General features: G+C 46.5%; 1 protein-coding gene across 5 annotated transcripts in view; it reads right to left on the bottom strand.

The window, feature by feature from the left end:
- The window catches only part of LOC133502083 (protein arginine N-methyltransferase 8-B), a 38,137-nt gene extending 15,496 nt beyond the window's left edge, over positions 1-22,641 (bottom strand). Inside the window, exons 1-4 of one of the 5 annotated variants that reach the window (XM_061822480.1) lie at positions 22,575-22,641; positions 5,095-5,325; positions 3,485-3,640; positions 902-965 (exon numbers count right to left, since the gene is read on the bottom strand). In XM_061822480.1, the coding sequence (XP_061678464.1) occupies positions 902-965; positions 3,485-3,640; positions 5,095-5,175 (301 nt within the window). In that variant the 5' untranslated portion in view covers positions 5,176-5,325; positions 22,575-22,641. The other 4 variants (XM_061822477.1, XM_061822476.1, XM_061822479.1 and 1 more) reach the window with 4 other exon arrangements.
- Positions 22,642-23,178: the final 537 nt, after the last annotated feature.

Below are 23,178 nucleotides of genomic sequence, written 5' to 3'. Positions count from 1 at the left end.
TAGTTATCCGAGCATGCACCATTTTGTTGTTGTAACTTTTCGTTTGTTCCATCAAGGGCTAAAGAGTGATATCAAAAGTTTCGGCTCTTAAAAAATAGAACATTGCCGGGTGGAATGGAATTATATTCGCATGGTCGGGGTAGTAATAATTCATCTATCCATCCATCCATTATCTGAGGCAGGTATTTTCACAAGGGTCGTGGAGTACACCCTAAACTGGTTGGCAGCCAATCCCAGGGCATAGAAACCAGCAACCATTCATACTGACGTTCACACCTACGAGCAATTCACTTAACCTACCATGCATGTTTTTGGGATGTGTGAGGAAATTGGCATGCCTGGGGAAAACCTACACAGCCATGGGGAGAACATGCAAACTCCACGGAGGCGGGCCTGGGATTGGAAGCTCGGTCCTCAGAACTGTGAGGCTGACCCTCTAACCAGTCTTACACCGTTCCACCTAATAATTCATTTACCATTAATTAAATGCTAAAACGTATCCTAATAGGATAATTTGGATTCCGTAGGTACTGTTTGTTTTTCATGTGGTAAACGCAGGACACAGTTTAATTATTCAGATATCAGTTGGTCCAAAAAATATAAATCATTCTTCAGCATTGATGAATGTGTGATATTTACCCATTGCACCACAAACTATACATGCAACCACTTTCTTTTAACTGTATATCACATTTGGCATTTTATTTGTTTTACTTTTAAATGTACATTGCAGGCCGGCATAGATAGTGTTGACAATTACTGGGCAAATTACATGAAATGGATAATTTCCTGTGACACCCTTAATGATCATTTAACTCAGAAGATTCAGTTGCACACCAGTACCAGTTTAGCTGTCTGACACATTTTGCCCATTGTCACTATAATGGAAAGTAGTTTTTACCGCTGTCAAGGTGGTTGGACTTGATGATCCTTTCTGAGTATTCTGAAATACTGGAACATTCAACCTGGGGGAGAAAAGAAAAGCACAAAAAACTTTTTTTTTTTTCCAAAGAGGTCTGTCTGTCATTTATAAAAGAGACATTATTTCAGTTCAAAGTTCTTGCAGGATTAGGAAGCGTGAAGTGACATACACAACTATTCACTGAAAAAAAAAAAGAAAAAAATATATATCTATCAACTGCATTTTATGTTTCATCTCTCTGGGGTAATTTGCGAAGTGCTGCTGTCATGCGACAGGAGGGCCATCTGGTCGATATGAAGAAGACATCAGAAGAGGAAAAAGATATAATAAGTCTTGATATATTGTATTGAAAGGCGTCGAGCTAGGACTCAATGAAAGCCTTTTGGTATGAATACTACATGCAAGAACGAGGTCTTTTGTTGGAGGGAAAGAAACTGATAAGCAAAAGTATCTGTGGAAACACCAACTGGGAAGCAGACCACAATAGAGATGTCCTTGTAGATATTTTATTTAGACAGAAAGATCAAACCTCCCCTTTGGAATGTTCTCAAATGTGATTTCCCTCAATAATTCAAGACAGACAATCATATTACATGCGGAATTTTTTCATTATTTTTTAATCAATTAAAAAAGTGCGACAACATTTATATGTTACCAATTAAGATTTGAATCAGTGCTTTTGTGCCATATTTCTAATACAATTGACCGATTTATATCATCTTCTTAAGCACTTAAGTGAATCAGTGCAGTTTTTATGCCAGATTTTGGATTGAGACTGAGATGTATTAATTAATGAAATCCTCATTTTTATGACTACAGTTACAAGGATGTTTTGATTGACTCTGTGTACATAAGACATTTTGTGTATACATGAATTTATATTTTGTTTTTACATGCCCTGTGATTGTCTGGCCCCCAATTCAGGGTGTAGCCCACCACTCACCCAGTGTACGACCCCAGTGAGGATAAGCGGTACAGAAAATGGATCGACAAATTTTATTTTTAGAGCAGTTAAATCTATTGGTAAACAAGCACACTGCACGAAAAGTGTGCAATATTTTGTTTCGATTGTCTTGGCCTTCTCATATTGTGATATACAATCATATTAAATATCACAACAACAATATAAATAATGTAGTATATTGAGTATTAGAAAATAAAGAAAAGAAAATATTTTTGAGAAACACCTTTCAGCTCAGTCTTACATAACTGCCAACAATGATCACATAATACATACAGTATGAGCTATATTAATACCACTCTGACAGTGACAGCAAAAACTAAACACTTTTTGGTTTCTTAGGAGGATTATACAAAAACTACAAAACGAATTTCCATCTAACCTTACAGAAGGGAAGCCTATGTGCATGCAAATATGGAAATAAGGCATTTCCCTTGTTGTTTGACTCACTTCCTTTTTGGTAGCGCCTTGTCCATCTTGTCGTTTTTTGTTTTTTTTTTAATATCACCGCTCAGTGAAAAAGAAGTGGCCTGCTCCTATAGTGACACATTCGTTCTTCAATGCACCCAGCAGATACCACAATATACGGATTTGGTTTGCTCAACCAATCGTTGGCGAGAAAGTTTGAAAGTAAATGACATTTTATCATTTTGTGAGAAGATTCAAATATAAAGCACATGTGACCTTATGGGATCAGAGTTATAAAGTACTATACATACATATAGAATCCACAAGTGATTTATTGGCACTCCTGGATATCAATTTCTTGCTTTTTAAGGTGCAAAGGGATAATATATTATAATTATATAAATATATATAATTATATTCCGTTGGGCAGTAGTACAGCCTTTTTCACCTCAATGGCCCATCTTTCATACAATGGCCCATCTTTCATACAATAGCTTTATTAATGTTTGAGTAGAGCAGCATGGGCCTTTTTTTAATGCATATTGTCGTGTTCAAAAGTAGATTCCATCCCTCAAGTCATAGTCCCATTTTTTTGCTGTGTTTGAGTGCAGCCAGATGGGCGTCAGTGACACTTAAGTGAGCCGAAGCAGAAACATACAGTAAATGCTGCTCGACTGAGAGAAAGCGGGAGAAAGACAAGAGGGAGAGTAAACAAGAGACGAAGTAGAAGGACAAGGGCAAATACACACGCAAATGCATAATGTCAACCAGTACCTTACAACTCTCATGACAATTCCAAGTTAATCATTCCTCCCCTGAAGCAAACATATACTCTCTGGCCCGGTCCCGAAATAGGATCCATGTGGTTATCCTGAGCAAGTGTTGTGATTCCTCAGACATGACCTGACTAACAATTACTTGTGCCCCCGGTACGCAGTGAAAGAGAGGGCTCTTAAATCGTTACTCCACGCCATGCGTACAGGCCTGTGAGGCCATAAGACTTTTATCATCTTCCTGTGAGACAGAAGATCCTTCTAAGATTATAGCGAGCCCGACCCATAGTGCAATGGTTCAAATATATGTCAGGATACACAAGGAACGTGTCATACACAGTTCCATGTACCGTACAGAGATTTAGAGCCTGATGCTTTGCCACTGTAGTGCCATTGTATACAGAAAAATACAGGACCTACCCCATACACATGCTTTGCTCCGGCTTTGGCTGCAAACATGGATAAGATCCCAGTGCCACTTCCAACATCCAGAACTATTTTGTCCTTGAACACGTGCTTGTTGTGGTACATGGAATTACGGTAGGTAAGTGTCCTCACTTCATCCTTCAGCATCTCCTGATTTAAATGTACAACAAAACGTGGTCAGGAAGATCCTGTTGTTATAACCTCTTGGGAAAGTCGTAATTTGTTACCCTGAATTCAAAATGTACAGTCTGACAATTGTGATGTAGATTTGCTGTGACTTACTCACTTTTGAGTTTTGAGATTTTACATGCAACTCAATAAAAAGGTGTTTCGGGAAAACTCCCATAAGCCTTTGGGTCAATCTATCCATTTCTGCTTTTGATTTTGAGGTGTAGTCAGAAAGGACATAAACACACTTGACTTTGCTCTGCAATCATTTTCAAAAAAACAAAAAAAAGTGACACCACAGGTCAGACTAAGTTCACATCCACTTTTAGTCCAGCCTTTAATACTTTCCGAACAGTCTCTTGTTTTGAATTCCACTGATTGCTGCAGGAAAAGGTTAGCATTTATTTTCATTAGAAGAAAACAAGGATTTTGATAGGCGTAATACTGATGTGTTATCAAGTGATGTATTTTGTTTTAGCTATGTGGCTTATAGCTGGATAAAATGGATGGCCTGAGTCATTTGCAATTGTATTGGTTCTGTTACATGTCATTTACATTTGTCCTTTTATATTTTTGTTAGGTATATGTTCATGCTTTTCTGCAATGTTTCCTTCTCGCGGATATTTCTTTGAAGATTGGAAATATTTATGCTGTGACATTTTCAAGTTGAGTGGTCAGTGCTGTAGTAGATGCTGAATAGTTGAAATAATGTTCACTATCAGTAGTGGTGGCAGTACTGAATAGGTAACACAGTAGTAAACAATAAACTGAGTTTTCCATACGCATAAACACAACCTACAGAATTAGAGTGGAAAAAGTATTAGCCTGCAAATCAAAACAGAGGTTAAGGGTGCATTTGGCTAAACAGAGGTCTGCAGTCCTCTGATTCTAGTATATAATAAACCAAAGAATGGCATCATGTATTTCCTGCTTTTGGGGATAACATATTCCCTGTCATTCACTGAAAAATTCACTTCTTTTTGTTTTTGTATTCGTTTTCAGACCAAAGCAATAAAAGTACTGCTTTGGCGCCCTCTTGTGGCATCTTGGTGCCAAGCAACTACGTCAAGGTGAGTTGAGTAGTTTGAATTAGCCAAAAGTGGTACCATCTTGTGGCATCTGTAAGCATTTGTAAAGTGTTTTAGGTGACATCTACCCTTGTATTTTCACTAGTGGCAGCAGGGCTCGATCCCAATTCCCTACAAATTGTGGGGATTCCCACTCTTCAGACGTGGAGTGTCAGCACACGAAAAACTGCATTCCAGTGAATGAAAAGTTGACTGCTGTAAAACATTCCCAAGGGGACCATTTTACCTTTTATAAGTTCCTTATGTAAGAATTTGTGTACAGTCTAATGTTTTGCTGAGGCTAATGCTGCACCAGAGGGACAACTGATGATGCTATAGGAAGAGGTACCTATACATGAGGTAACGTACCTCATGGATACCAAAGTGGGCATAAGAGTCAAAGTAGTAGTCTTTTGAAGTCATCTCTTCAGGATTACACAGCTTTCCCATCTTTCCCCGTCCAGGGCAGCTGGGAAGGCTGGCAGCATGTGGTGTATGCGGCGCGAGAATCGGTCTTGGGGTGGGGTGGACTGAAGACACAGGCTGCGGCAAAGAGGTTGGCTGAGCCGACTGCGATGCGATGATGCGGACTGGCTGTTGCTGTTATAAAAAGAGTAAATTGAAATTACTCCCCAAAGATGACGCGTTTGGATTTTAGGAATGCACTTTGAAATACATACGTTCACTTATAATATTAAAAAAAACAGTGTGGCTCTGCTAAGAATTGACTGTTATTGTAACTGACAGTTGGCTGCTACTTGTGGCCGTTTAGTCAGTCCAAACAGTTGGACAGTTCTGGAGCATACTCTGATCTCCACCTTGACGTCAGCCTGTCTGTCAGCACGAGGTAATAAATGGTTGTTCTGCACATAATGACCTCATTACCCTCTCTAAGGCCTGCTGGGAAGGCTGTATCAGGCTGTGCATTTGTAAGTGAGTGCAACAGAGCCAACGGATACAGTGACTGGGTAAGTCATTCCAGTTCTGACACTTCTTCTGACCTTAATTGATGCCAGTGACATAAGCAGCACATTTTCAGCACGAAAGGGTCCAGAGACAAAACCCCCACATTCAACATAATGGATTGCTTTCATTTAACACGGTGAAATTGTGGTTTGCATGACTATTGGTTACCTCAAAGCTGGAAGAACCCAGTTTGAATTTCTTTTGGCATCTCTATGATTTCCTTCCACATCTCTTTCAGTTTTCTTTGGTTAACTGAAAACTCTACCGAGTGTACCCTGCTGGTATGAATGTGACTGAATGGGCTGAATGGTTGTTGGGCAATGAGATTAAGTGGTGGAGGAACTGGATGAATGGGTTGGTCCCTATATATGTGGTTTGTTGATGCTATACTGCACCATCATGTTTAGTCATGCCATGCTTGCCAATTTGAAATGTATTCATTTCAGTGGAATCCCATGAACTCAAAATTTAAAGGATACAGATGGGGAGACAGACAATATTATATAATAAAAGTTTGACCTTAGCAAGAAAAATAAGAGGGGTTGATACATTATGCAAAATCAAGATGTAATAGTAGCTCTTTATTACATACATTCCAATCTATAATTTATTTATATTTATACATCCATTCATCCATTTTACACACTGCTTTTGTTTGTGCTCACTCGAGCCACGAGTATGCTGGAGTCTATCCGAGCTTACTGCATGCAGAAGACGGTGTATACCCTGAACTAGTTCCTAGCCAATCGTGATGTATTTGAATAAACAACCCTTTGCACTCACATTCATACCTACAGACAATTGGGGAAAATTAAACTACTGTACATGTTTTTGGGACGTGGGAGGAAACTGGAGAAAACCAACGCAGGCATGGGCAGAACATGCAAACTCCACACGGGTGCGGCTGGATTTGAACCCAGGTTCTCAGAACTCTGAGGTGGATGTGCCAACCACTCAATCACTGTGCCGCCATTAATAGCTCAATCATTAAAAATTGATAGTTCTAGCTAAATGCATAAATGTATCAGAAAACAGAGTCTCTTTCTCCTATGGGTCTGGTTGCGTCCGTGTTGCCTTCCTGGGGGATGCCAGTCCCGGGGAGGCTGTTCATCACTGGGTGCCAGGGAGGTGCCCACTGGCCCCCGCTGCAGGGGTCTCATTCTGGTTTACAGGTGGGGGGTAGGAGGCGGTGTATCCTGGGCATGTGTCCTCTTCCCTCTCGCTGAGGTGCTCCACTGTGGTCATTGTCCTTCTCTCCCTCAGGCAGTGTGAGGTTCCCATCTGGCTTGGCGCCTTTGTTGGGTCCGCCTTCTGGGCCCTGTTCTGGTCACTGGGGTATCAGGTCAAAATTAGCTGAGGGGGCAAAGGCCGCTGCATGGCCCACTGGGTGTGGGTGGGTAGGGGGTTCCATGGGGGGCAGAAGCCCGGTGCCTGTGCCCCTACCTTTGGGACTGGTATGGCAGCTTTGTTTGGGCTCAGGAGTCAGAAGCACCCTGGGTGCGGGAGATCAGTAAGTAAGTAAGTAAGTAATCACTCTGTGTGGGTCCCCTGGTGGAAGGGCTTGCTGGCTACATGACCATAGGCAAGGGAACGGATGTCAATCAACTGGTAAATTGAGAGCATTGCCTTTTGGCCAAACACCCCATATCAGGGGGTTCTGTACCCCATGCTCTTGAAGGGAGATGGTCAAACAGTGTTTCCAAGTCCACAAAGCACATGTAGACTGGTTGGGTAACTCCCATCCACTCTTAAGGACTCTGCCAGAAGGGGGAGAGCCTCTCCATTGTTTCACAGCCAGGACGAAAACCACACTACTTTTCCTAAATTGGAGACTCGACTTCCTGACAGGCCCTCCTCTCCAGCACACCTGAAAAGACCTTACCAGGGAGGCTCAGGAGTATGAGTCCCCCTATAGTTGGAACACACCCTCCGGTCTTTAAAATGGGAACCCACCATTCCAGCCGCTGATGTCCACGCGATGTTGAAGAGGCATGTCACCCGGGACAGCCCTACACCATCCAGGGACTATAGGAGCTCCAGGAGGATCTCATCCACCCCCTGGGTCTTGTCAACAAGAAGCTTTTTCATCACCACGGTGACCAAAACCACAGATATAGGAAAGCTTGCCTCAGAGATTCCACACTTCGCTTCTTCAAGGGTAGGTCTTTGAAATATTCTTCCTACTGACTCACAATGTCCCGAGTTGAGGGCAGCACCCCCCCCCCTCCTCCATCATCACTTTAGACAGTGTTAATGGTCCACTAGTTACCCCTCCTAAGATGCCAGATGCTGCACCAGACTTTCCTCAAAGCTTTTCAAAAGTCATTCTTCATGGCCTCAACAAACACCTTACATGCCCGGGTTTTTGCCTCAGCGACTGTCATGATCCTGCCGCTTCAGCACGAGCTGTGCGGGTGTCCGCCCAGGTGCGCTGATTGGAAGGTGTACACCTGCGCCTCATTCAGCCTGATCATGCTATGGATTTATATGACCGCGATGACAACTGGCCGGCGCCAGTTCGTAATGATCTTCGTGTCCCATTCGTGTGCTCCGGTATCCCTGATCGAACCTGTGTGTACCGACCTTCGTCCGTTCTCCGACCAACCCCGTAAGCCTGACTCTTTCGATACTTCTGCCTGCGTTGATTGTTCTCCCGTGTACCGACTCCTGCCTGTCCGCTCATCTGATCTCTTCGCCCGACATCCGAACTACCGCTGCTGCACCGGACTGCCTGCTCGATCCCCGACCTCGGCATATAATAAACGTGTCTCTTCTTGAACTACCTTGCGTCTTCCGAGTTCCTGCATTTGGGTCCTACTCTTGTTTCTGATGGGACACGACAGAACGAACTGGCCAATACAGGACCCAGCAGGAAAGACCCGGCGTCGCCGGGACCGACGCAAGGTAGACCGTCTGCCGAGGACCAAGCCTGTCCAATCCGGGTAGGCTCCCTGATGTCCTCCGCTCCCGTGTCTTACGCTCCGCCAGCGAGGTATGAATACGTCCCGAACACGACCCGTCCGGCTCCTCATATTCTTCTGGACTCTGACTTTTCGGAATATGAGGAGGACCGCGATTTGTATGACCGACTGCCTGAGTACGACTCCGACGACTTTGAGTTTGAATCTCTTTGCCCGGCTTTTCATCCCAGTCAGTTTGCTCCGCCTCCCCGCGTTTCCAGCACCCGAGCGACTTCACCCTGTAGGTCCAAGTACACCTATCAGTACGAGGGAACCCGCTTGGCCATCTACCCGGGACCTCCGCGTGGCGGCCAGAGGAGACGCCCCGGCCGGGCGCTCCCTTGTGCCTCCCGCTGCGCGGCAACTAAGACACAGTCCTCCCACTCCTCGCTGGCAACGGTGAAGCCCGCAGACCCGCAGCTGGTGGCGAAGCTTCCAGTCCAGAGGGAGGAGGAGCCGCCAAATCACGAGGCGTTCTACCGTGAAATGCGGGCGGAGATGGAGCGGCAGAGCGTCAAATTGGCGGCTCTCACGGCCCAGGTCCGGCAAGGATTGGCGAACCAGCCAAGCTACTCTGATGTCGAAACGGCGACGGACTCGCTGCTGATGCAGGTTCACGTGGCAGTTGGAACTGACCCGCTCCTGAGACACGCCCACGTGTCAGTTTCGACTGACTCTCCGCCTGCTCAGGTTCACGTTGCCGTGGAAACCGACCAGCCCCCTTGCCAAGTGCACGCCGCAGTGGGAACGGACTCGCCATCTCAAGTGAACGTCAAGGTTTTGCCGGTTCCGAGCAGAGCTTACGCGGCAGCTGGAACTGATCCGCTCCCGAGACACGCCCACGTGTCAGTTTCGACTGACTCTCCGTCTACTCAGGTTCACGTTGCCCTGGAAACGGATTCGCCACCGCGCCACGCCCACGTTGCTGTTTCTACGGATGCACTGCAAGCTCACGTGGCAGTGGGGACCGACCCGATGCCGCCTCACGTTGCTGTCCAGGAGGTGGCGACGTCTCCACAGCCGCTTCTTGTCCACGCTCTGGAGTGGCAGTGGCGACCGGCCCGCGGTCGCTCCCCGTTCCTGCTCTGTCGGCGACGGGCACGCCCATACGTTCCTGTCCAGGAGGTGGCGACAGTTCCCCAGCCGCCTCATACTCCCGTCCAGGAGGAGGTGGAGTTGGCGATGGGGTCGCCGCCTTCTCACGTTGCTGTCCAGGAGGGGCTGGTACTGGCGCCGCCTTCTCACGTTGCTGTCCAGGAGGGGGGGGGGTACTGGCGCCGTCTTCTCACGTTGCTGTCCAGGAGGGGGCGGTACTGGCGCTGCCTTCTCACGTTGCTGTCCAGGAGGGGGCGGTACTGGCGCCGCCTTCTCAAGTTGCTGTCCAGGAGGGGCAGGTACTGGCGCCACCTTCTCAAGTTGCTGTCCAGGAGGGGGCGGTACTGGCGCCGCCTTCTCAAGTTGCTGTCCAGGAGGGGGCGGTACTGGCGCCGCCGCCTTCTCACGTTGCTGGCCAGGAGGGGACGATGGTGTCGCCGCCTTCTCGCGTTGCTGTCCAGGAGGGGGCAATGGCGTCGCCGCCTTCTCGCGTTGCTGTCCAGGAGGGGGCGGTACTGGCGCCGCCGCCTTCTCACGTTCCTGTCCAGGAGGGGGCGATGGGGTCGCCGCCTTCTCATGTTCCTGTCCAGGAGGGGGCGATGGGGTCACCGCCTTCTCACGTTCCTGTCCAGGAGGAGCTGGGGAGTTCTGTGGAGCCACCCTGGAACTGGAGAGACTACGGGATGGTGGTGGTCATTGCTCTGGTCCTTCTCTCCATCATCCTATTTGCTCCAGATGGCTCCCAGCCACTTCATGACCTGGCCTCGTTGGCGACCAATCCCTGGTCGTCTTGCAATGACGGCGTGGGAGGTTCTCGTCCGGAGCAGTGGCCTGCCTTGTTCTGGTTCCTGCTTCGCCGTTTGGTTTCTCACAGAGGTCGTCCGCCCGAATCGCCCCGCGGGGACCCTGGTGCTTGGCGTCCGGGTCGTCCTCCTGACCTGTCCACCCAGACGCCTCGTGTTTGGTGGCCTGGATGGCCACCAGTCTGGGGTTCAGGGGGGGGCATGCCCTCCTCCGGACCCCCTTCCGCCCACCCCTGCCTGTGTTAATTATTGTCTGTTTTTTTTCATTTAGGCACGTCTGGGAGCCGTGCCTTTGAGGGGGGGGGGTACTGTCATGATCCTGCCGCTTCAGCACGAGCTGTGCGGGTGTCCGCGCAGGTGCGCTGATTGGAAGGTGTACACCTGCGCCTCATGCAGCCTGATCATACTATGGATTTATATGACCGCGATGACAACTGGCCGCCGCCAGTTCGTAATAATCTTCGTGTCCCATTCGTGTGCTCCGGTATGATCGAACCTGTGTGTACCGACCTTCGTCCGTTCTCCGACCAACCCCGTAAGCCTGACTCTCTCGATACTTCTGCCTGCGTTGATTGTTCTCCCGTGTACCGACTCCTGCCTGTCCGCTCATCTGTTCTCTTCGCCCGACGTCCGAACTACCGCTGCTGCACCGGACTGCCTGCTCGATCCCTGACCTCTGCATACAATAAACGTGTCTCTTCTTGAACTACCTTGTGTCTTCCGAGTTCCTGCATGGGTCCTACTCTCGTTCCGATGGGACGTGACAGCGACCACCAAAGCTGCAAGTCTGCTTGGCCAGTCAGTACCCATCAGGTGTCTTATGAGTCCCGAAGGCCAAAAAGGCCTGGTAAATCAGGATCCCTTACCACTACTGTATAACAATGGTAGTAGGGGGTTGAAAAATTGATAAGTACACTAAGGCAAAAAAAAAAAAAAAAAAAGTACATATTGATGTATACATTTACATCCGTTTGTCTCAATGTGCCCTGCGATTGGCTGGCAACCAGTTCAGGGTGTACTCCGACTCCTGCCTGTTGACAGGTGGGTTAGGGTCCAGCACTCCCCGTAACCAGTGTGAGGATAAGCGGCAAAGAAAATGGATGGATGTATTAGCGGATAAACGATTGCCGCCGATGTCAGGTGTGCTTCACAGTTGCATTGGGACCACAACCAGGGCCATGACTACATCACCTCGATGTGAAAATACAAAAGACCAATGCTACAACTATCACACTGGCTAATCTGATGAGCAAAAATGTTGCCTCAACGCAAGATTAGCAATAGAGTATGTCCGAGCCAGAAGTGGGTAGAGTAGCCAAATTTTGCATTGTACTCAAGTGAGACTATTGCTATTTGAGAATAATGTGACCGAAGTAAAGAGGAGTCCTCCAAAAATGTATTGAGTAAAAAATACACAGTGAAATAATTACAAAACTACTACTGAATAAATATGAACTTCTCATTTCAATTTTAAAAAAATATATAAACATGACTGCTCTTGTTTGCATCCAGTGCCGACATACGCGCACAGCAAATTAAAGCGGAATGTAGTTTGATTTGTTTTCGACTTTATAAAGGCTGTGAGGGCAGAGACAGAGGATGGCCTCATTTTTGTGTGACCGGCATAAATGTGGAATAGCAGGGAGGTTAAAACCAGGTTTCTGTAATGTCACAGAATACGCACAAGTCAGTGTGATGAAAAAAGGGGCTGTCTACACTGCTGTGGGAATTAAAACAGCCTACTTGACTCACCACCAATTAAAGCAGTTCGTCACATTCCCCTAAAATGCGGTACAATGGCAGCCTCACATGGACACATCTCTGTGTGAAGAGGATGCAGTGTTCCACAAATTTTTGGAGCATTATTAAATTAAGTTATAACCGCTACCAACTGAAATATGTCAGTGAACATAATGTATCTCTCCCCACCATGATTGTTTTGTCAGTCAAGATATTTACACACATATTTGTCCTGTGCCACAGATGAGCAAAATTTGAAAATAAAGGCCATACTGTTGGACCCATGAGGTGATGCTCATGTTTGTAAACAAAAAAAAAAGTCCATTTTGATTTTGACCCCCCAAAAATAAGAATAATGATATATCTAAAGTAAAAATCCAATCCATCCAAGAATAGTACACACTTTGCTTGGATTAAAATATTTTTGTGAACAATAGACGAAGAACTTGTTGCAGAGAACTGCTGCAATCATCAAACTTTTTAACTGTACAGACAATGTATAAAGTATACGACTGTTCACATCCATTTTCTTGCCGGCTTATCATTATTGGAGTTGTGTGTGAGCTGGGCCCAATGTCAGATGGACCGGAATGATCAACCGCAAGGCACCACTGTCCTTATATGCGAGATACTCAAGACATCAAGTGCACCTCTACTGCTGTACCAATTTTTCTATAGTCAACGCAAACATACAAGTACAAATCAATCACAAAGAAAAAGAAAACATCTGCATTCCTTTTCTCTTGACCCACAAGAGAGCCATATACAATTCCTTTTTAAAGTGGTGTGGCGCTTCAAAATAAACTGCACTGCATTTATTGACCCTTTGGTTTGCATGCATACACAGAGGATAGAGTGATAGATACAGGATGTTCGAAGCAAGGTGTTTCTCATTATCCGTGGGATCCATCAGCAAGGTACTGCAGTACCTTGGACAGCGCTATAGGCTTTTCGTTGAAAAGAGGGGAAACAATAAGCAAACAATAAGCAAAACAACAGTAATTGTAAACAATGTGTACCGAATTCAAATATCTTGCAGCACCCATCTAGCTAAATATTACAGAATGTTGGAGACATGTCGTCGTATAATGCTCTCATGTAAACTACACTAACTAAACAATAATAAACTAACACATTTCTGATAAAATCTGTTTATATAATTATCACAATTATCTTTATAAGGGCAGAATGTCTTATGCATTGCACTGGTACATGTGTGCCCAATGCTGCAGTTAAATGCTATTTTTAAAGATCCTGTGCAGTGTAGTGTTTTTTTTTTTTTTTTTTTTTTTTCACTGACCAGCAGCTCAATGTGTGTGCACATATATAAATATATAGGTGACACGGTGCTGCAGCTCCATAGTGTTGAGATTTTCATTTGAGGACCAGGGTTCGAATCCTCGTCGAGCATGCGTGGGTTTTCTTTAGGTGGTCTAGTTTCCTCCCACATCCCAAAAACATGCATTAATTTAAGATTCTAAAGTGCCCGTAGGTGTGATTGTGAGCACGACTGTTGTCTGTCTCCATGTGCCCTGTGATTGGGTGGCAACTGGTTCAGGGTGTACACTGCCTTCTGCCCGATGACAGCTGGGATTGGCCCCAGCACTCCCGCGACTCTCATGAGGATAAGTGGCTCAGAAAATGGATAGATGGATGGATGGATATATACATATGTGTAACTGGTGGTATAGTGGTACACATGCCTGAATTTGATGAAGGGGATCAATTTCCACTTAGTGATCGTGTCAATATTTGCCCTGCGAGTGACTGGTGACTAGTACAGGGTGTCATCTGGCTTTTGCTCGGAGTTAGCTGGGTTAGGCTCCAGCAGTCAGTGGGACCCTTGTGAGGATAAGGGTCTTTGAAAATGGACGTGAGAAAAGGTGTGTGAATATATATATATATATATATATATATATATATATATATATAAAAAACAACGAGAGCAGTGTATTGATGACTTTTTGTAAGCTGTATCATGTTCCTCGTGCTGAAACCCCAATGGACTCTAAGAAATCCCAGAAGCTGCACCGTTAACAATATGGCGAGCATGATGTAGACCGGACGATGCAGCTAATGTGAAGGATGGGCATCACCTGTCTATTGGATATTTTGAAAAATATTCATTCCATCACCGGCTGCACTAAATAAATAGTAGTTGAGAATTAAACGACATTGCAACATATTGCTCGAGATGCAACTTTCAAACCGGAGGCAGGACCTCCTGATCATGGCAAATGTAAGGATTAGAGTCCTATCAACTCAGTGCAGCGGAGCAGTTTTACGCAAGGAAAAAAAAAAAAAAAACAGTTACTGACTTACCTCAATGCTCTCAGAATCCGCCATTTTTCTCCTGAGGAGCATGCAACGGGTAGAGTGCTTAATTCCCATAAGAAAATTTGTTTTATACTTGACAGGTGAGAAAAGGGCTTGCACCTCCCGCGTTCCGGACGCCTGCGTGATTTGTCATTGAATACTCGTCATTTCACTCCGGTATGCAACGTCGTCTTGACATGTAGAGAAATTGCAAAACACTATACGAGCTACCAAAGGCGAGCAACGTGTGGTTGCCACGAAGTCGTGCAGATTCCATGGCGCAAAAGTTTGCGATCCACCGGTGTTCTTTCTCACGGCAAGACGGAAGCAAACATGAGATGAAATGAAAAGACGTCAGCGACACCTGGTCCCATGATGATCAAGTGCACGGAAAATGTGCGGGAGGCACTAAAAACTGCACCATATGACAGTGAATGCCAACCCGCTTTGATTGATTTCACTACCGCAACGTTGCTTCTAAAAATAGTAACAATGTGGTTACCTCACACAGTGCACGCACCCGCACACGCACCCGCCGACTACATGCACGGAAATCTGATGAGGTGCACGCTTTGATACGTGTGCCATCGTACCGGTCTCTCGACTCCCTAGTGCATTCCCGGAGACGCGCATCTTTTCACAGTCTACTTAAGTTTACTTCAAGTTGTCACTTCAAGTGACCGCTCCTCAGATTCTCTGGCTCTTTAGAAAAACAGAACATGAGTTTATGTTGGCACGGTTTTTTTTAATGCTTCGCCGTCTGCACAGTGTGAACAAATTGTCAGAAAGCCTTTACGCATATCGATGTCTCCTTGAACTCAAGTTGACACAAGCATGCTCGTCTGCAGCTGCGAATTGGCAGTGACCGGGGATTGGGGGGGGGGGGGTAAAACAGGATCTACCTATCTCCTATCTATAAAATGAATAATTCTATTACAGTGCATGCATCAGCAGTGGTGGCCAGTATTGTACTTAAAGGAAGACTCTCCCCAAAATGCATATGTACAATAAACCCTACAATGTGAAGAAATATTATTATTACATATATTTTGGAATTAATTGAAAAAAAATGAAAATAAACAATATTTTTGAAATCCAAGAAAAATCTGGATGTGTGCCAGCTTCCACAGGCAAATGCGGAAGAAACAGTGACTCCGCCTCTGACATCGCAGGCGCTTAGCATTACAGACCATTTGTTCTAGCTAAGCCAAGATGCCGACGTGTTGTGCAAAAAAACTGAGAAAACGCACCCAAATTTCTCCTTCTTTAACCTCCCATGGAGTTAACCTGACAGGATAAAACTGTGGCTGTCACAGTTAAGGGTCGTTCACTTACTGTCATGATCCTGCCGCTCCAGCCCGGGCTAATTGGGAGGCACACACCTGCGCCTTGTTGGAAATTTATTTCTAAATCATCATAAACTTAAGTGAGTAATCTGTCTCCAATTTGTGACCTTACCCAACTGCCACTCATCCAACAATACGCGCGCTCGTTCTGCAATAGAAAGGTATCAGGAAGCTGGCATTTTCACACAAGAGTGGATTTATTCCTTCAACACACACCTGGGTCTCGGGTCCCTCCCATTACAACCCTGTACGTCTCTGTTGCCACCAGCAGACGTACTCTACATCCGAGTTTCCCAGAACAATTTTTAAAGTACAATCTACTAACTATTGGTTCTGTGTCTCCTGCAGTTATCCTTGGCGCTTTCTTATTGGTCTCCTTTGGTCCACCGGATGTTGGCCCGACTCCTCCCCTGCAGACTCGCGTGCTGGCTCCTCCTGGTGGTGGTTTCCTGACAGTAGTTTTTCCACCAACTCCCTCTGAGTCCTCTCGTCTCCGCATCCTCCTTGGAGTTAGCACCGTCTGTTTTAAAACATTCCATTCTTGCACCACATACCCTGTTTCGTTCCACCAGTCACACGCTCAGCACTTTACAGTCTCACACTTTCATACACGGGATGTAGCAACATCTAATGAACTACTTTAAGCTCAAACTCTTATATTCCTTTAGCCTCATGCGGGCTGATTATCCCGTGTATATATAGGACCCCGATGACGACTGGTGCTCTGCCACATTGTTGAGGTTCATGTCCCGTTCCAGCACTCTCGTATCCCTGATCGTCAACCCGTGTGTACTGACCTTCGCCTGTTCTCCGACCGACCCCGTAAGCCTGATTCCTTTGACACCTCTGCCTGCCTTGATCGATCTCCCATGTACCGACTCCTGCCGGCCCGCTCACCTGCTCTCTTCGCCCGACGTCCCAACTACCGCTGCTGCACTTGACTGCCTGCCCAATCCCCGACCTTCTAATAATAAACGTTTTTTTCCCCGAACTACCTTGCATCTGACGAATCCTGCATTTGGGTCCTACCTTCGTTCCGATGGGTCGTGACAGAACGATCTGGCCAAAACAGGACCCAGCGGGAAAGAACCGGCGTCGCCGGGACCGACACAAGTTAGACCGACTGCCGGAGGACCAAGCCTGTCCGATCCGGGTAGGCTCCATGACGTCCTCCGCTTCCGTGTCATATGCTCCACCGGCGAGCTACGAATACGTCCCGACCATGACCCATCCGGCACCGCTTATTCTTCTGGACTCTGACTTTTCGGACTATAAGGAGGACCTTGATTTGTATGAACGGCTGCCTGAGTACGACTAATTATTTCGATTATGTATCTCTTCGCTCGGTCTTCAATCCCGGCCAGTTTGTTTCACCTCCCCGTGTTTCCAGCACCCGAGCGTCTTCACCCGGTAGGTCCGAGTAAACCAACCCATTTGTGGGAACCCGCTTGGCCATCTACCAATACCAATGGACCTCCGCGTGGCAGCCAGAGGAGACGCCCCGGCCGGGCGCTCCCTTGTGCCTCCCGCTGCGCGGCAACTAAGACACCGTCCTCCCACTCCTCGCTGGCAACGATGAAACCGGCAGACCCGCAGCTGGTGCCGAAGCTTCCAGCCCAGAGGGAGGAGGAGCCACCAAATCTCGAGGTGTTCTGCTGTGAAATCCAGGCAGAGATAGAGTGGCGGAGCGCTGAATTGGTGGCTCTCAGGGCCTAGGTTCAGCAAGGATTGAAGAACCAGCCGAGCTACGCTGACGTCGCGACTACTACTGACTCGTTACTGACTCTTGCTCACGCGGCAGTGGCAACTGATCCACTACCAAGCCAGGCGCACGTTGCAATGCGAACGGGTCCGCCACCTCGACACGCCCACGTTGCGGTTTCAACGGACTCGTTTCTGACTCATGCTCACGCGGCTGTTGGAACTGACCCGCTCCAGAGACACGCCGTCGTGTCAGTTTCGACTGACTCTCTGCCTACTCTTGTTCACGTCGCTGTGGAAACGGACCCGCCGTCGCGCCACACCCACGTTGCTGTTTCAACGAATGCACTGCAAGCTCACGTGGCAGTGGAGACTGACCCGATGCCGCCTCACGTTGCTGTCCAGGAGGTGGCGACGTCTCCGCAACCGCTTCTCGTCCGTGTCCAGGAGTACCAGTGGCGACAGGTCCGCGGCCGCTCCACGCTCCTGTTTCGTCTGCGACCGGTCCGCGGTCGCCCCCCGTTCCTGCTCCGACTGCGATGGGCACGCCCAACGTTCCCGTCCAGGAGGTGGTGATGGTGCCGCCGCCTTCTCACGTTGCTGTCCAGGAGGAGGTGGTGATGCCGCTGCCGCCGCCTTCTCACGTTGCTGTCCAAGAGGAGGTGGTGATGCTTGCGCTGCCACTGCCTTCTCACGTTCCCGTCCAGGAGGAGGTGGCGATGGCGATTCGCGGCCGCCTTCTCACGTCCCTGTCTCGACGGCGACAGGAGCTGGGGAGTTCTGTTGAGCCACCCCGGAGCTGGAGAGACTTCGGGATGGCTGTGATGGTGGCGGTCATGGCTCTGGTCCTTCTCTCCATCATCATCTTCACTCCTATTGGCTCCCAGCTGCTTCACATGACCTGGCCTCGTTGGTGACCAATCCACGGCTGCCTCCTAACCAAACCTCGGTGGCGACCAATCCCTGGTCGTCTCGCAACCACGGCATGGGAGGTTCTTGTCCGGAACAGTTGCCTGCCTCCATCTGGTTCTTGCTTCGCCGTTTGGTTCCTCACCGAGGTCGTCTGGGAGCCGTGCCTCAGAGGGGGGATACTGTCATGATCCTGCCACTCCAGCGCGGGCTGTGCGGGTGCCCGCGCGCTCGCATTAATTGGGAGGCACACACCTGCGCCTCATGCGGGCTAATTATCCCGTGTATATATAGGACCCTGATGACGACTGGTGCTCTGCTACTGCCCTTCGCCTGTTCTCCGACCGACCCTGTAAGGCTGTCTCCTTTGACACTTCTGCCTGCCTTGATCGATCTCCCGTGTACCGACTCCTGCCTGCCCGCTCACCTGCTCTCTTCACCCTACGTCCCAACTACCGTTGCTGCACTTGACTCCCTGCCCGATCCCCGACCTTCTAATAATAAACGTATTTCCCCGAACTACCTTGCATCTGACGAATCCTGCATTTGGGTCCTACCTTCGTTCCGATGGGTTGTGACACCTGCAGGGGAAATTTGCACACATCTAATCATTATTGGTTATTAGCTGCTGAGTTATAGCCTCTCTTGCTAATACTGTATAAGCAACAACATACATTATGAGGGTGGCGCAGCTGTTCAATCCTGGACATCCGTGTGTGGAGTTTGCATGTTCTCTGCATGTGTGTAAACGTGCCTCCTACCCATTGACAGCTGGGACCCAGCATTCCTGCGACTATCGTGCAGCTAAGAAAATAGATGAATGGATTTATACGTGTTAGCACACAACACTTCCCTGTTAGTATTTACGGTGATGTGCGCATGCAACCCCCCGTCCCCCGCACCCTCACCGCCGATGGATCATGAGAGGTTTTGCTGCTTTAAAAGTACAACATGGTATTAAAAAAAAAGTCTGCCCACACGTTATACATTGTCTACATCTGAACCAACTCAGAAAAGCACCAAATCTCCGCCATTCATATAATGGGACTGTTATTGTTTCGTCATCAACACCACGCTCCTCCCAATACATCGACTTCCGCGTGTGTGTATTTTGGCTCAAACGCTTGAAAATTGTTATTTTTGTTTTAGTTGCTCAATGGCGAGAGTAGTAATAGCACAGAGCATCGAATCGTTGTTATACTCGTTTTGTTGGCTCTGAGCACACAACCTGGTTACTATTTATGGCGATCCGCGGGTGCAAAGCCCCCGCCCTCCACACGTCATTTGCTTGAAAAGTACAATTTGGGGGGAAAAAAGTATGGCCACGCTTGCAGTATAATCTCTATATCGAAACCAACTCCTCAGAAAAGCATCAAACCTCCTGTCCATATGTGGGATTTTAATGTGTGCTCCCATTTCTATTAGTTTCAACAAAATCTTCCTTTAAGTAGATTTTTTCAGCTATCGGTACTTCATATTCCCACTTCAAAATTAACTTGGTACTTTTTTCAACCTCCGCAGATAAAGACACAACAGGGGGGGAAAAACGCGTAAATAGTTAAGCTCTTGATTAGCTGAGGTCTTGATTGGATGAGATCCTGGGGTGATACATGGCTGCCTAAAACAGGGATGGCAGCAACTTGGAGGCAGGTGAACCAGGGAGCATTATGAACAGCAACAGATTTTGAACAAAATATTTCCCATCCATGGCTTTACTTAAGAGAACTGTTGGAAATTGGTGATAAGACTAATGATTTCGGTTTCATGTGTTGTCTTGGAGCAGCCTAATTAACACTAGTTTATGGCATTAAAACTCTGTCTTATCTATAGTTGCCCTCCAATAGGCTGGCAACCAGTTCAGGATGTACCCTGCCTCCTGCATGATGACTGCCGGAATAGGCTCCAGCACTCCTGCAGCGCACGTGAGGATGAGCAGCTCAGAAAATGGATGGATGGGTGGATGGATGGATGGATGCACCTATCTATAATGTCAGCCAATCACTGTGAGTGGCTGGTGACCAGTTCAGGGTGTACTTGCCTCTCACACAATGTCAGCTCAGAGAGGGTCCAGCTCACCCTCAACCCTGAGTGGAACAGAAATTGTTCACAATGGTAGCAAAGCTATGGTAACACATTGTTTTGATAGCATGAAAGTCAAGCCAATGTTAGCTAACTCTGAAATGACAACATGCAATTGTAATTGTAATATGATTTTCTCCTCAGAACACTTTGAATGTCAGTAAAAGAAGGAAAATATAATATTTTGTGTGCAGACGTTTTTGTGTGCTATCATCAAAGTAGGTGTTGTAAATATGTTTAATTATGTCCTCGTATATATGATATGTATTCGTGTAATGCACTAAGACATCATGGTTTAAAATCACGCATGGCACCAAAGGTGCCCCTGCTTAAATTAGCACACGTCCAGGCCAGTATTAAGTTTGTCCATGGCCATTTGGATGATCCAGAGGAGTCATGAAAGCAAGTTATGTGGTCAGATGAGACCAAAATAGACGTTTTTGGTATTAATTCCACTCAACATCTTTGGAGGAACAAGATTGAGGCATACCATCACAAAAACACCACCCCAAGCATTCGGCTGGAAGGAAGCATCATGCTTTGAGGGACGGTCTGCACATGGGACAGGATGACTGCACCGTATTAAGGGGAGGACAACCGGGGCCATGTTTTGTGAAATTTTGGGGAACAGCCTCCTTCCCTAAAAGGTTCCCGACCCCTGTTATTGACCAATAAAGTAAGGGCTAAGGGCAAGCATTTATTATCAATTAAAAGCCAATGCACCATCAAAAAGGATTTTGCAGATGTTATTTCCTCATTAAATTATGACCTCTTTTTACTTGAACTATCCTTGCACTGCAGCTAGTCTGCAGTACTAGAATTCTTGTCTCTGAAGTACTCCTCTTTTGCAGTGGACCAGAGTCTATTTTAAGTTGAGGCCATCCCTTTTTCCCACCCACACCACTCAGCATTTGTTACATTATTCAGCAGTGAGAGTAGGCAGGCAATCACCAGCCAGAAAGCCGCAACGGCATCAAAACCTACCCCACTGCCCTATCTGGCACCCTTACTTTGTGCCGTCATACATGCTGTCAAGTGTCCTTGATAATGCAAATGACATTATACAAACACAAAGGAATGTGCATTTGCAACGGCAGATGGTAATTGACAATTCATTGATATCCACCAGACAAGATCAATATTTCACCATGCTGATGGTTCATGACTTGGTTAAATAGATTACCTTTAAGCTCTTTCACCTCATTCTCATTATTTGACTAATGAACTGCTGAATTTCTGACAATAACAGCAGAGGACTCCTCTTTCCTGTGGTGTGCCATCTTGTCAGGAGAGTAAAGGATACAATGGGATTGTTTCTGTTACTTTCCAGTACATACCTCTGCTGTATCTTTTTTTTTTTTTTTTTAATCATTTCACTACCTGCTGTAGCCCAAAATACCTTGCTTCTTATATACTGTGAATTCAAACAATTTATTGCTTCTGTCAAATTTAGGGCTACAGCATGGATGCATTTAAATTGCATGAGCTCAAGTCCACGGCAGGTAATCATTATCAGTGAGAGAAGACTGCAGCTTTGCAAAGCTTAATTAGACCTATACTTCCCGTTTCACTTTAACATGAACGCTTTGAATTGAACCTATACAAATTTGTACAGATATTGTAGTACAGAGAGATAATGCGTTGTCGTTCATTAAATCTGTTGTGCTGTATACTGTGTCAGTGCTATAACAAAGGAAAGGTTACCTATTTGACATTTGGTGCTTTGCTTCTATTCTGAGGAAAATCTCATTTAACACATAACTGGAAGCATTCAATTCACCTAGAATGCCTCTCACCCTTGTTGAACACTGGCCAAGTATTATATTCATTCTTTGTCTGTATATAAAGTACAGTAGAAGGGGCCGAAGGGTTGTTTGGTCACAAGTAGGCCAAGGCAACACAATTACTTCATTAATCTAGCAGAAAAGGCTTACCACAAAACATGCAGTATTGTGCACCTTCTTAATCACTGTCAGGACATGGCAGGGATGTGCACACAACTCTCCTACATCACAAAACAGAGAAAGAAAAAGTAAAGCACATTCAACATCAATTCTTCAAATCAGTGGTTCTAAAAGTGGGGTACTTGTACCATGAGTGGTATTTGGGCTCCCTCTTGTGTTTTTGAGTTATTGTTCAAGTACAATTTAATTGTATTTTATTTTTTAGTAAAATACATTTGCATTTCATCTTGAACCACTGTTCTTAACTTTTGTGCAATACATAGTAATGGAATCATTAAGTACATTTCCCCCCAATATCTAAGCACAATGTTTAATGCAGCCCTATGGGGGCACAAGCCAGTGCAATCTGTAGGCCGGTCCCAAGCCCGGATAAATGCAGAGGGTTGCGTCAGGAACGGCATCCGGCATAAAACTGTGCCAAAGAAAAAGGAGTGTTCAGCTTAAGAATCGCATACCGGATCAGTCGTGGCCCGGGTTAACAACACCCGCCCCCGTCGCTACTAACCTGCAGAGCGTTGGTGGAAATTCAGCTACTGTGGGTCGAAGACAAAGAAGAGGAGGAAACTGGATTCGT

This window comes from Syngnathoides biaculeatus, chromosome 6 (assembly GCF_019802595.1).
Source record: "Syngnathoides biaculeatus isolate LvHL_M chromosome 6, ASM1980259v1, whole genome shotgun sequence".
In the NCBI taxonomy this organism is placed as follows: Eukaryota; Metazoa; Chordata; class Actinopteri; order Syngnathiformes; family Syngnathidae; genus Syngnathoides; species Syngnathoides biaculeatus.
Note: the sequence above shows the minus strand (reverse complement) of the source record. Positions and strands in the feature narration are given on the sequence as shown.